The sequence below is a fragment of the Aulonocara sp. 'chitande type north' Nkhata Bay genome, linkage group LG4 (assembly GCF_057382095.1).
Source record: "Aulonocara sp. 'chitande type north' Nkhata Bay isolate Kocher_YH1m ecotype deep benthic linkage group LG4, A_spYH_male_GT1.1, whole genome shotgun sequence".
Classification (NCBI taxonomy): domain Eukaryota; kingdom Metazoa; phylum Chordata; class Actinopteri; order Cichliformes; family Cichlidae; genus Aulonocara; species Aulonocara sp. 'chitande type north' Nkhata Bay.
In genome coordinates, this window is record NC_141347.1 from 28,093,666 (window position 1) to 28,108,677 (window position 15,012).

General features: G+C 39.7%; 1 protein-coding gene across 1 annotated transcript in view; it reads right to left on the reverse strand.

Moving 5' to 3' along the window:
- Positions 1–891: 891 nt before the first annotated feature.
- Positions 892–15,012, reverse strand: part of baiap3 (BAI1 associated protein 3) — a 52,020-nt gene continuing 37,899 nt past the window's right edge. The window contains exons 18-34 of the mRNA XM_086289655.1: positions 14,390–14,446; positions 14,187–14,284; positions 13,971–14,022; positions 13,692–13,843; positions 13,472–13,595; positions 12,500–12,640; positions 12,259–12,354; positions 11,779–11,994; positions 11,579–11,647; positions 11,414–11,493; positions 8,378–8,486; positions 7,864–7,935; positions 6,753–6,836; positions 6,421–6,541; positions 6,225–6,348; positions 5,935–6,140; positions 892–5,683 (exon numbers count right to left, since the gene is read on the reverse strand). Of these exons, the coding sequence (XP_086145781.1) occupies positions 5,580–5,683; positions 5,935–6,140; positions 6,225–6,348; positions 6,421–6,541; positions 6,753–6,836; positions 7,864–7,935; positions 8,378–8,486; positions 11,414–11,493; positions 11,579–11,647; positions 11,779–11,994; positions 12,259–12,354; positions 12,500–12,640; positions 13,472–13,595; positions 13,692–13,843; positions 13,971–14,022; positions 14,187–14,284; positions 14,390–14,446 (1,905 nt within the window). The 3' untranslated portion in view covers positions 892–5,579. The remainder of the gene's footprint in view (positions 5,684–5,934; positions 6,141–6,224; positions 6,349–6,420; positions 6,542–6,752; positions 6,837–7,863; positions 7,936–8,377; positions 8,487–11,413; positions 11,494–11,578; positions 11,648–11,778; positions 11,995–12,258; positions 12,355–12,499; positions 12,641–13,471; positions 13,596–13,691; positions 13,844–13,970; positions 14,023–14,186; positions 14,285–14,389; positions 14,447–15,012) is intronic.

Consider the following 15,012-nt stretch of genomic DNA (forward strand, 5'->3'; position numbering starts at 1 on the left):
GTAGTCACTTCTTATTCTGTGCTCCTATCACAAAATAATGTAAACAATCAAGTGACATCAGGCCTAGGGCGACCCCTATAAGGCTGAGTGAGGATTTGTAAAGTTACGACTACATCTAGTGGTTAGAACTGGAAATCCTTGGGACCATTTCTGTCTACTGAGCACCTCTCTAACACAAATACATGTTATCGCGCAAACACTGAATATAGCTTGTATTTTAGAATCCAGAATAGATGACAGTCAACCAGCGAGAGCATTAATAATCTGTACGTCGGCTCACAGGTGCACGGAGACAAAGACCAGAGAGCTGTCATATGCACCGACAGATGTAGTGAGCGCTGGCACTGACTAGAGGGCATAATGTCTGCATTAGATGACAAGTTCCTCTCCACACCTGAGCCAGCATGCAATTCAATACCCTTCAGTCATCACCAGGCTTCTAATTTAGAACGTATCGACTAGTGTTCAGTAGAGCACAAGCACTCGCAGACATTCATGTCCTCCAGCTGTGAGAAATTCTTGTCTAATCTACTATCACAGCAGCTCCTTGAGAAATGCGAACAGCAAGGCGATTGTGTCGAGGTATGTTTCACTGGCTGTGGAATATGATTTTTGTGGTCGTATGCGATTTTTCTGAAGGGCTGCTGCTGCGTTACAAGGTGCATTTGATCTTCATGTAACCGCTGCCAAGGGGATGTAAAACATTAAAGGTCATCCGAAAACCAGGGACACAAAACTTGGGGTGGGGGTGGGGTAGGAGGGCTGATGGTCGGGATGACGGAGTGAACAAATAGGTGTGAGCCTATAGCATGCCTCCACACTGACACAGATGCAGCAAATGCTATCTAAGTGACGGCACTGAGTTTAAAGTTAAATACAATCTTTATTGGGTTTGTAGACATTTCCCAAAGGTATAATCCAATAAACAGCAACACAGGCATTTACAATTCAAGGACAAATAATTCACTTTCACAATAACAAATTGAAAGAGTTTTGCCTCTTGCAGATACTTTTCACCAGCAGTGCCTTTGAATCGAAACGACCAAAGAAAGTGCTCAACTCAGCAACATATCACATAATAGTTTAAATAAACTATTGGTTAAGCCGTGACACTAGGTCATAATGACGGTGTGTTGATTCACAGTCTGATTTCCTTTGCCACACTTCCTGTATATTCAGAACTAAACATTTTACATCGTTTTCAATGAACCAAACACTATGTTAACACTTTGACTTAACTGAACATTTAACGACCAAAATGTTTCATTTGCTTCTGAATAATCAGCAGAACAAATCCATAATAATACTGACCGGATCTGCCTGTCTAAGGGCAACGTTAGGAAATTTACAAAACTGTGACTGAGTATAGACAAATCTTTAATAACTGGAAAATATAGTTGCGTTCTTCAACTGCATTCTGGAAAAAAAGGTTTTTGTTTCTTTTTCTAAAATTTAAAATCATCAGTGTTAGTTTTAATTTGACTATAAATATGCAACTTACTCCTGCATGTTGATCCTACAATATAAGACTTATCTTATAACATTTATTTGACTTTAAAATAGTTGCTTACGCTCAAAGTGAGGTTGCATTTTTCTTTGTAAACATCTGGCCCAGAAGAACTGGTTTTAAAATAATACGGAGAAAATATAATCGCAACACTGGTACTCACTCAAATATCACAGTTACATCCTTTTATCACGCCTATGAAAACCTGCAGACTTAACAGTGGAGATGCTGGGTGATTTTTTTTTTCTGCAACAACGCCAACACTATTCTACCTGAAATATCCTAAGAACTAAATGTAAAGCCAAGTGCTCTTCAGATGGACTGAAAGCATTCCCAGCTCCTGTTTGTAAGGCAGGCTTATCGAACGCTTTAATAATGCCTGTAAATGCAGCACACTCTCCAGGCATAGATATGGTTTTTTGGGTGCTTCATCCTCACGACTCCACAGGTTAACGACAAAGCACTACACAAGCAGCTACTGTAAAGTTACATCACTATCAAAATGCTGTCGGTGTGAAGATTTTGGTGCTAAGTACTTGCTACAGTGTTTTTTCAGTGTTTCTTCACTACACCTCTGTTACTACTCTGTGATCCCGCTGTCTCGTCTAAAAAAGGTTCCATTCGTAATTAGAACTGCGATTTTAATACTTTCCAATAACCCGAATGTATTCCTGTTTTTTAAATGCTTTTAACATAGGTCTCAAATCCCCTTTGGGGTCACGTCAGGAAGGGCAACTGGCATGAAACACTCTGCCAGATCAAACATGCAGAGCTACCCGCTGTGGTGACCCCTTGTACCAAGGGAGCAGCTGAAAGTAGCTTGTTACAACAGCAGATGACTGTTCAGAGTTTCTAGTGCATTACAACTGTAAAACTTGAGCTACATTTTTGATATTAGGGGCAATTTCCTAGAAAAATATAGCATTAAACCTCCAATTTAAAAGTTCTGGTTGTCAATGAAAATAATTAAAGGTACAGTACTCGGCAGAACTCTTGAGCCACCCCTCATTTGTTTTTATTTTCCTTCCTTGCAGACTCAAGTGGTCTTGAGCAATAGTTCTCCAGCCTTTCTGATGCTCTTTCTGATTTTTTCTTTTGACATTGACTGCTTGTTTGTTAAGCCACTTAACACTGACCTATGAACCTATCAATTGACTCATTCAAGCATAAAAAAAGGTTCATATCTCAAGGTGTGGAATTAGTGTTGAGTCAGACCTTAACATTTTCAAGAAACCTGGAGAACTATTCCAGCAGACAACTTAAAGAAAAAACAAGAAAGCTGCTTAAGAGAATTTGGCTTGTGTCGAAGAATAAAGGTGGTCATAGCGAGTACTGACTTCTAAAATATGTTGTATTTCCTGGTGTGATAAGACATGTTTCAACAAATGTCTGCATGTATTTCTCAATTTCCTAGCAAAAGTCAAATAAATGAGGGGCGGCTGATTTCTTTGCAAAGTACTCCGCTCGTTTTCAATGTTTTGTTCCTTTTTTAAAATTTTGTTTGCTGAAAGATGGCTTGAGTTGTTGATATTATTCTCAATGTCACCAGACCTCTAACACTAAAGACTGAAATTAAGCTCATTAATCCACAACCTCCCCTTTAAAAGTAAATATGAGGTTTACTAAAAAGCCTCTTTTTAAAAGCATAATTGGCTAATTTTTATTTCAACCTTCCTAGGAAACGAGCCCTTTAGAATTAAATGAGTGTGAAATTGAGAATACTCCATTATTATATTTTTTTTTAAATAAAATGGTTTGTTAATCTTTAAATTGCATAAAAATATAACAACAATCCCATGTGGTTAACAAGATAAATAGTGGCTGGATTTCTGGGTGTGGTTTAACCCTCACCTTAACATCCTAACCTCTCAGTTACTGGCACAGCTTTGAGAGACTGGCTAGTGTTATTTCTGTCAGCCACACGAGAGCAGCTGCTGGTAAGGAGAGCTTTCTTTACCCCTTAAGGATGATTAAGCCCCTGCGCAGGTTCATTAACCTTATTTCCTTTTGACCTCAAGAGATTAAACTTCAGAACACGACATAATGTTCATTTCTTTTCCTCGCAAAAGGACTACGATGAGTTCAAATGTGATCAATGGAGATCTTTTGATGTTTGATGGTTTTCTGAACACTACTGTTTCACCTAATGAATATTTTTTAACCTCTTTCATCGGGGTTTAGGGCCACACACTGTGCCACAAAGTGTATTACTTTTTGAGAGTGTCAGGGGATATATTCCCCCACCCATCAGATTGATCTAGATCTGATGTAGCAAAGAGTAATAGTTATTAAGGATTTCACATGTACTCAGTTGAAAAAAACAACAACTAATTTATCATGTTTAATAACGAAAACTTTAAAAAGGTGTCCTGCCTCTCTCTTTCGACTGTTCTTTGCAATTCCACTCTGCAATTCCCCGCGGCCTTGCAGATGCAGTGAAAGTCTTTTGGTGGTGAGTGGGCTTGATTGCATGATTTTCCACACTTGAGAAGATGTGGATAAAAGCATTACTAAGGTAACAGAGAGGGACACCACTTTTTACCATTGCTCTCCTGACTGTGCTTTTCAATAGCTCGCTCCTAGATTAGAATTTTGAATGTGCAGCGAGTTCAGTGCTGCTGTTTTCATAAGCTCTACTCTCCATCTCCCAACCACACTGCCTTGGATATCAGATCGTAATAATAAGTGACTAATAAGTCGACATGTGTGTGACGCATTAATGTAACAACACCCCCTACCATAAACCAGACTTCTTAATAACGCTGAACTTCTGGAGTACAAATGTTATTAGGAGTTATTTCCTCCTTGGGATATCTGCTGTCTAAATGAACCAACTGTCTGTTTAGCAGGAACCTCTTATACTCTTTCATAACTGCATCTTTATTCTTGGACTCTACTAGAGTATCTCTGGATGAACAAGCTCTTTAAGCTCCTCTCACTTTGCCAACTTTCTACTGATTGGCTGCCTCTTGGAAACAAAAGCTTTGTACATCAGATGGGGAAAGCTTCTATGCTGAGATGACCATATTATAGATATCCCTCTCAGTGACATCATGTCAGATTGAAAAGCAGAAAAAAGTGTCTGAAATTGAGTGTTAGGGATTAGCTACACATATGATGCCCTCATTATCTGAAAGTTTGTCCATATTTTAATGAGCATCCACTAAGGAAATGCACAAACACGCAACATTTCAACCTTTTGCACACGGAGGATACATTTGTTTCTGGCGCTATGTCTGTAAAGTTAATCTGTCAGTTGAGGAGGTGGTGTCGCACAAAATACGGGAAGGAGTTCAAATGATAGAGCTTTCCAGCACTAAGGTAGCACTGTCTTTGGTCTCTTCACTGACCCATCACAATCTTTGTGAGGAACAATCTGAAAAGTTGAATGAACCCGAGCTGTGGCGTGTGCCTCAGGGGAACGTTAAGCCTTCCTGCTGCTCCTCCTGCTGCTCCTGCTGCTGCTGAGTGAATGACTGGTGCAGTTTCCCAAAGCTGTGCATTATGTTTTCATGAGTTCTACTACAAATTTCTATTTAAAATTCAACTTATGAAATGGAAACTAAATGCGGGTTCACGGTTTTACTTTCTTAATAGTCCTTCCCACAATTTATCTCCACAAAGTCATGAAGAATGTCAAACTTCCCTTCAACTAATGAGCATATCTGAGGTATAGACTTTGACTAAATACTATTGGATGTGTAAGCTACTTCCACAAAATAGTTCTAAAATGTTAAATCTATCATATCAAAGAGTATACAACAAAGATAACGATTACCTCATTACAAAAAATATAGACTAGTAACATTTAGGATCAGCTATCCACTGAATTCTAAAATATAGTTTAACTGAGACAGCATCGAGTTGCACAGTGACAGGACGTTCATTCAGTAAGAAAACAGAAATATGCTTCACTGTCTTCCTTTTCTTTTCATTTTGGTATAATTACTGAACAAACAATACATCAGGGAGGGGAAAAAATAATTTCAATAGTGTAAACATTGTACCAGTACAAAAGCACATGTCGCAAGACGTGGTCAGAAAACACCAACACAGGCAGCGCTGTCACGCTTTACTCTTCCTCCATTGACTTCTCAATCTCTTTCAGCCTGCGGACAAACTCCTGAGCCTCCCGGTCCCCGACGCGAGCTTCCAGCATCCCCATGATTGGCTTCTCTGGAGGCGAGAGAAAACAGATGAGCGCAGTTTCTACACCTGACACAAATATCTCTTGATTGAATGGCTTTTCATGCTGCATTGAAGAAGTAATTGGAAACCCAGACTTACACCCCCTGGTCTTCAAGAAGCAAACATTATGTTTGAGTAAACAAAACGACGGCATAACCCCCCCCCCCCCCCAAAAAAAAAAAACAAAAAACAAAAAAACAAAAAACAAAATAAATGATACAGCCCGGAGCCGTATGTACCGCTGGGTTTACTGCGAGACAGATGCAGAATGACAGGCTGGACGCTCTTGCCAGCCGCTGAGGCGTTCGGTCTCCCCGGCCAGCAGAAGTCGCTGAGAGGAGCGACGGCTTCTCCAGCGAAGTCGTTGGTGGACAGCCAATCGTAGTCCATCACAGTAAAGGTCAAACAGGCAAACCTGTGCCTGTACTGTTCAGGACTGACGTGGCTGGAAGACAATGGAATCAAACAAATCAGCCACAGGGTGTGTGCATATAAACAGGGAGACCTAACAAAAGGGCAGAGTACTCACAAGTAAAAGAGCTCATCGAACACTGGGTGCAGCGTCTTAAGCTTCACTTGCGTGCGTTGACTCTTGGCCATAGGAAACAGGTGGTGAGGACATAACTCCACTATGACGAAGGGATCACTCAGACCTGAGGAAGTAGTGTTCAACTTTAATATTTAATTTAAGACAAAAATTTAAATTCATAAATTCACATATTTACCATTGGCATCCAGTGCAATGATATCAGCAGCATGCAGGATCTCCACTGTCAGGCGCTGCTCTGGAGCATCATAGTAGCACTTCACGCTGATCCGACCGTAACGTGTATGTTTGAGAGTTTTCTGCAACATTAAGTATTGACAGAAATATTAAGCATGCATCCATCCTCATTTCGCGGGTTGTGTCGTGTCTTCAAAGGGCCGACGAGAAGGCAGATTTTTAATCAGAGGTATAACAACAGAAGAAAGAGCACTCTGCTGTCCAATCAATACTTCCTTCTTCACTTCAAAGGAGAACAAAATGAGATTGTCAGTCTTGTAGGTTGAAACGCACCTGGTGGGAAATCTTCTCCAGATAGTACTGTTCAATCAGCTCAAAGGATGAACATTTATTCAGCCTCAGCTCCTCATCCAAGACCTAAAACAGCATCGAGATTGTCACAAAGCGATCAATAGCATGATGGATAACGCAACATAAATCTGACCTTAAACCCATTTATCAAGATACCAGGAGCCAGACTAGTAGATGTACTAGTAGATGTTCACCACTAAAAGTGTGTGTAATGGAAAAAGTGCAGAAATTTGCTTCTTTTATAAATCTTTGGACTTTACAGAAAGTGGAACTTGTAGAGTTTAACAATTTAACAGAGCATCTGTCATAAAAACAAAAATATTTTAGAAATCTTTCGAAAACTTTAAAACTAAAAACTATATCACTTATTAGCCAAATAACAAACTGAATTTAGATTTTTATACCCAAACTAAACTTCTCTGGAAAATTAGGAATTAATCAAGTGTTTTAATGACATTTTTTTTTTAAATAAATAATGTATTTTACTGTTTTTTCCTTATGTAAAACTGAAAGGCTGCAGTTTTATGCAACATTTTAGCATTAAAAATATTATTTTAATTAAAGACCTTGCACATACTGGTGAATTAACCATAACAGAAACATAAAAATATTATTATTATTATTATTTGGCAATTACCAACAATGACAATTAAGGGCAGCTGTGGCATATATAAATAAACCTGGCATTGGGTGCTGGTCTTATAACTTGGTTAAGCACTGTAGAAAATTTCCTTCCTTATGGAATCATGAACAGAAGAAAAATGCCAAAAATGTAAAAGTAAAAGTAACTGAAGCCATCAACTCTGTAAGTTCAGGGTAAAAGATCACGGCAGATTTAGGACTGGAAGACAAACATGAACCATTAGTAAAACAGAAGGACCACCTGCCAAAATAAGTGTAATATTAAACGCAAGTTTTGTGAAAATTGTCTGTTTTGTTGCACTTTTTAAAATCTCAACTTTTTCATATCATGTGCAGTGTGCACAACATTTTTCATGCACTTTTTTGTTTATAAAAATCAGTATACGTTTGGGAAAAGATGTACATTATTTATACAGCCGGCTCCTGGTTGACAGATTGGACGAGTTCCTACCTTGTAGTCTCCGCTCTTCATGTCTTCCAGGAATAGACCCTCTCCCCTAGCATGAAAGAACTGCAACAGAGTCTAAAGCGATTGAACAAAAGCATTAAACTCGGGAGCTCATAACATTTATCCCTCTATTTTTGATAGACTTGTTGTTCACACAAACAGCATGAAACCTCTGGCAAACATTGCATCTGTCTGCCAGCCTCCGAATTCATGCCATGACTTTTCATGCAAATATGTCACGTCCTCTTCCAGCTGGTTAAATTGGAATTAGAATATACAACAGTTCCCACATTGTCATTCATAAGGGAGCTCACTTTGGCACTGAACTATTACCTAGTGTCTTCATGAATATCTGATATATGCTAATGATTGCACGCCAAAGGGCATACCGAGATAATTAAAGAATGCAAGTGGCAATGATAATCTTAACATATTAGACACGTCTTTTAAAACAGACCATTCTTTTCAGTGGGCACACAGACTAAAAGGATTATTGTGCGATGCAGTAATCACTGACCTCTACTGTGTACTGGAAGCGGTTGTAAAACTCCACCTGGACACCCCTGTTTTCAGTGACCGTGTCCAGGATCATCCGCAGGAGGAGCTCCCACATGCTCTGGAGAACTCTACCAGGAAGCAGACAATGAGACACCCACACATGTGTGTTTACCAGCTCTTCCAATTACACCCCATGTACTCTCACTATGTTTTCACAGATAATAGGCCGATAATGAATACTTGTAAGTAGTGTAAGTGCTAAAGGCTATTATTATTATTGCAACGCTTACATTCATACACAAGTGCAGAATCTTATTTGCTGAGCTGTCACACATTTTATGTAGTGCAACAGAATAGGGAAAATCTCTTTTTAAGACAAGGAAACAATGGATTTTGTTGTGTAACTGCGTTTGGAGTGAACCAGAAATCTATTTTGGGTTGGCTTGGATTCATTGTGGTTTTAACAATCAAATATATGCTGATCATGCAGTGTTTCATGTGCATGGGAAACATAAGGAACCAGGGGATATTTGGTGTGGTGCATACTGGCTGAACTCATATAAATCATATTTATAGTACAGTGCAAAAATCTTGAGCCACCCTTATACAGTTTGTACAGTTCTAACAAGCCTAAAATTCATATTTTGTATGGCCTCCTTTATTCTCAAACACGACCTGAACTCTTTTAGGCAAGCTTTCTTGTAATTTCTCTAAGTCGTCCTAAGGAACAGTTCTCCAGGCTTCTTCAGGGACATTAGAAGTTCTTCTTTGGAAACTGGCTGGCTTTTCTTTTGTTTTTATCAAGACGATCCCAAACTCCTTTAATAATATTGAGGTCCAGGCTTTGGGGATGCCAGTTCTTAACCAATAGTGTTCCATTGTGGGTTTCCCTATCCTGGTATCTTTCACTGCAGTGTGTTTGGGATCGTTGTTATAATGAAAAATGAAGCCGTGGCAGATGCTTTCCAGAGGGCATTGCATGATGGATCTGAGTTCATAATCCCATCAACTTTGACAAGATTCACAACAACACTGACTGAAATGTGGCTGAAATTTATGACAGAGCCTCTGCCAGATTTTATTGGTTAGTCCAGTTTTGTGTAATTTCACACACCTCAGCCTCCTTGATTCCCTTCCACTGACACCATTTCTGTTGAGGCTTTGGTGAACAGTAGCTGGATCAACTGGAGGGCAGATACATCTCTCAGGTCCTTCGTCAGGTCTTTTTTTGCTATTTCTTAAGGACATGACTTTGAGATACTGTTGATCTGCTGTAGATAGTTTTTCAGGCCTGCCACTTCTTTTTTTTGTCCTCCACTAGTCCAGTTTCCTGTGTCAAGATGTCAATTTTTGGCTAATAGCTCTTTGGGAATAACCTTGTTGTAGTGCAATAGGTGAATCCTAAAGCGCAAAAATAAAATCTTGCTATTTTATGCCTGTCAAACTGTGTTATCTGTGTCATCATTTCCCGTAGATTAAAAAATGGGGGCAATTATGTGCTTTTTCTGCAGGCTACTGAAAAACAAAAGGGTAAGAGTTTTAAATTTGACCTTTGTTTTTTTGAAAGTGGTGATTTGCTAAATGCACTGTTACATGTCTTTTTAGGCTTGAATGATTCATAGATCTGTGTTAAGTGGCTTAAATAAACCAAAAAACAAATAAAAACATTCCTCTGAAAAAGCCTGGAAAAGATACAAGCACTGGACGGAAAATTAGTGAAAAAGCAGTCAGTGTTAAAGAAATCATCCAAAGCTTCAGAAAGCCTGGAGAACTTTTGCTCAAGACCACCTTGAAACATTACGAGAAAGTCTAGATCCTTGGATGCTTGCATCAGTGTTATGCACATCTTAAGTTAGTATAAAGATACCATACTTTGAAATAAGCCTCAGAACAGTCTTTTCCTGCTACAGTCAAACTTATTTTCACAGTATTTTGACTATCACTCAAATTAATGTTGTGATTAGTTTTGCATGTATGCCTAAGGAGCTTGGAAAGAAAAGCGTCTGGACTTCTTTAAGTTGCTTGAAGACATTTCACCTCTCATCCGAGAAGCTTCTTCAGTTCTAGGGTCAAATGGTGGAGAGTCCCAGATTTAAGCTTTGTGGGAGTAACCCACCAAGAGGGACAATGAACCCCCTAATGATCCTCTACCTAATCACGTGAGCCAAGGTGTGGAAATAGGTGTAGGTCACAATCAGCCAAGGTTTCGGGTGAACTCATTGTGAAACCTAGCCCCACCCTGTGAATTCCTGAGGTCAGGTGACCCATGTGAGAGGGCGTTAAGGCGTCTGAGAAGGGATCTCAAAACTGGATTGGCAGACAGTTGGTGTCGTAAACCACCGACTCTGTTCAAAGATGGTCGCTCACATCAGACACCAACTAGGGAGGATAAGAAGGACAAACGCAACAACATTGCCATCCCCTATGTAAGTTTCACAATGAGCTCACCCGAAGCCTTGGCTGATTGTGACCTACACCCATTTCCACACCTTGGCTCATGTGATTAGGTAGAGGATCATTAGGTGGTCCATTGTCCCTCTTGGTGGGTTACTCACACAGAGCTTAAATCTGAGACTCTCCACCATTTGACTCTAGAACTGAAGAAGCTTCTTGAATGAGAGGTGAAACGTCTTCAAGCAACTTAAAGAAGTCCAGACGCTTTTCTTTCCAAGCTCCTTAGACTACGATGACCTGGATGACTGAGAACCTTCACAGACATTTGCATGTATGCCTCTTCAACTATGAGCTCTATGTGCCCATTCTGATTTCTCATGTTCTTTGTTATGTTCATGTTTTGTCTTGTGTATGACATGATTCAGTGGTTTTGTACTGAATGTCTATTTCTTTTAGCACATTGTGACTCACAACAGTTATTAACACATTAAAGTCTACCTCCCCCCTGCCTTTTTTGGCATCTTGTGATGTCATTGCATAGTGACTCAAAAAGCAAGTTTTGCTGAAGGCAACAAAAGTCTGTGTGCTGTTTTTTTTTTTTTAGAAAGAAATGCAAGAATAAGAACTTAATATTAATAGTAAAAAGAGAATTAAAAAGTACCTGGTTAGATTTTCTTTTACAAGGTTTTCTGTCAGGATGACCATAGTGTCTTGTAAGTACTTCATGAGAGGGGAAACAGCCTGGGAGAATGTCACACATTACATAAATACCACAAAACACCGCTAATATAAGGATAAAAAAGGCTAGGCGGCTATTGCTACATACATCATCATTGTTGATCGAGTCAGGAGACAGGCTGATGTGCTGGATGTACCTCCGCAGCTCAGGCAGCATCTGCACAGGAATATTTAGTCACAGATGTTCATGAAGGTGCATACTTCAAAGTATATAGATGTCCGGATACGCTCAAAAAGTTCTACAAACTGGTTTGTGAGAAACAGGAAAATTATACTCCTCGTGTTCACCTTGTCAGTGAGCAGTGTGATGAGGCGTTTAGCTTCTCTCTGCAGATCCAGGTCCATGTTGAACAGCTGTCCATTCAGAGCCTTGTAAACCTGCTCTTTCCCCTCCACCCCGCATGATTCCTCCATGGCGCGCTCCACACCCTGCCAGTCCAGGTCCCGGGGCAGGTGACCCAGGAAAACACGCACATGCTCTATGTTGTTCAGGGCGATGCAGAGCTAGCAGAAAGCGAGGAGGAGCAAAGGCGGAGAAACAGAGGGTAGAGATGGAGAAAAAAAGAAGGAAAAGAAGCAGGGCTACAGAGAAGTGGAGGGATTGAGTTTGAGTGTAAATGATTGATGATGACAAGAAGCAACTGCTTTGTTTTTGTGTGTATAACATATCTGCTCTCCCACTGAGCCCTTTGTGTTGACAGAGAGCTTGCTGACATCGTTGACGTAATTCTGTGCCCACCCCCGGTTCTGTCTTGCTACAGGCGTTACCTGCACTGTGAAACTCTTGTGGTCTCGGCCCAGCTGGTTCCTCTCAATCTTGTGCGTTATCATCTCTGAGTAGCACACGGCCTCACTGCAGAAATTCTGCAGTAGATAAAATCAGTCTTGTCATTACGGCACAGCTCCCTCAGTTTCCTTTATGATTTTGACTGATAAACTGTATGTGTCATGTTTCTATGTGCACAGAATATGAGTATGTGAGTGTGGCAACACTATAAGTGGCACTCACGTCTGTCAAACGTGTGACAAAGATGAAGGCCCCCGCAGAGTCTGGCCAGGCCAGCTGGACCCAGATCTCGCGTACCTGGCTGAAGCAAGCTGTCACTTCAACTGCTGAGGAACTGTGCTTGGCTTGCTGCAAAGGTCCAAGCTACTCACAAAAAATAAAATCAATCTTAAAAAAGACAAAGCATGGATTTCCTAATATTTACATTTTTTTTTTACATGCATGAAAATCTGTAACATTTTAGCATATTTTGCAAGCAGGGAATGAATAACTGTTTTAAACTTAACACGGTAAAACATTTTAATGTAGTTCCAAGGAGGTACATGACCTGCGATTAAAAAATAGGCAGTTCATTCATAAAAAACAGACCTGATTTAAAATTTCCCCTTTAAGGTCATATAGTTGTAAAGCTCACTTCCAATGCTGCTCCTTCTAATTGGATCACTTCTATTACAGCTCATCTCAACTGATCGAGGGACTGGCTGATCAGCTAATGAATGCTAGCTTATAGCGCCAGACAAATAATTTATCAGCAGATTACTGCTTCTCCTTAAAGTGAATACTGTACATGTTTAATAATGGTGAATAAATCATTATTGTACAAAATATTTTAATTCTTAGGAAAAAATATAGAAAAACAAGAGAGCTGGGGGTCTCATAATTTTTTTACACCTTTGGTAACAATGGAACACCTTTGAGCAATAAGGATACAATATATATATATATAATTAATTACAGGTTAATTGTACATTGATGCTGTGATAATGTGTTAATTGATAACACATTAAAGGTGCCTTTTACAGCTATTCACAGCTACAATCCTAATGAGTTTTAGCTTGTTCTAAAGCTTTAGACCTACTCTATGTGGCACACAGCTATATTTTACACACCTGCGTGTTCAGTACTTCTGTAAGTTGACTTGTTTTCTGAGAAAGAGTCTATTATGTTCCTTCTATTATTCATGCCATTTCTCACCTTATCTGTTTCCACTGCCTTGCGAATCCTGTCACAGGACCTGTCGTGAACAATCTGCAGCCACTTGTGAATTGAGGACTTGAACCAGTTATGGAAACCTGTCAAGGCCAACATTTTAGCATCCCTGTAAAAGAGAAATACATTCATTAGGACATGACTTCCAGTCAGAGCCTTTTACATTGTTACATCAATAGACGTTGGAGTCAAAAGGATAACCAACTTGAGAGGAAGAAACTCTCGAAAGCCTTTGAGGATTTTCAAGGACACGAAGAGCTCGAAGATGGTCTCTCCCATTGTCTGAGACAGTCTGGAGCTCTCCTGCTCGAGAGTCCCACACACCCGCTCCATCGCCACGTTCACATCATCAGCTACCTGTCAGGTCAAAGGAAGTCAGCGTGTTTCATCCGTGTAAAAGTTAGCAGCAACAACAACATATGACTCAGAAAGACTTGTCATGTCATGTTTACAGTGACCTGTCGCATCATTTTCAGTGACATACCTGCTTTTCCAACAGTCTGTATGATATGCTGAAGAAATCTACTTTCACTGCACTGTGGAGAAAACAAACAAACAAACAAACAAACAAAGAAAAATATAAAAATCCCATCAACAACCAAGCACACAAATCAGTGTGTCACCACTGAATAATATAGCATGACACTTATTGGTTGTTTTTTTTTCTCCCTCGGATTTCTTGCAGAAAACTGCTGTTCACCTGTAGAAAAGTTTATTGTAGATGTTCTGGGCCCTCTGGACATCTGCACATGCAGCATCAATCACCTGAACCAGCTTCTTCAGCTGTTCCTCCAGAGTCTGCATTGTCAGAATATAATGAACATCACCCTGGATGAAAAAACTCAAGGTACACTGTGTAAAAGATGTTAGGATATCTATGATTTAGGACCAAAACAAGCTTACTCCTTCCTCTGGTTTATATCGAGTGATTAAGCTCTCGTACCACTCAGCAGTTCCTTTCTGTTCAAAAGATTAAAAGGAGAATAACTGGGCTGAAGTAAAGGGCTCTTATTGACTAGTAAGTATTTCTTACATTCATCATTTCTCATCAAAAACACTCTATGAATCAATAAAAGCTCAAGTGTTAAACACATTTACTTCCTCATTTAAAACTAATATCCATATTTCCATATTTTATTGGTACTTTGCTCCATTAAGACCAACAATGACATCCACAGATATGCAGTACATCACTACACTCTGTACACTAAATGACTAGGTTATTAGGTACATCTGTTCAACTGCTAACCAGCTATGACAGCAACTCAAAATATTCACGTATGGTTGTCAGTTTATTTCAGAATTTCAGAAACTGCTGATCTGCCTGGACTTTCCCACACAACCATCTGTAGGTTTTACAGAGAATGGTCTGAAAAAGATAAAATGGCACTGGGTGCCACTCCTGTCAACTAAGAAAAATATCTACACAAGGTCAACAGACAATAGAAGATTGGAAAAACATTGCCAGGTCTGATGAATTTCACTTTCTTTCCGATGCTAGTGTCAGGATTTCTCATTAAATACAT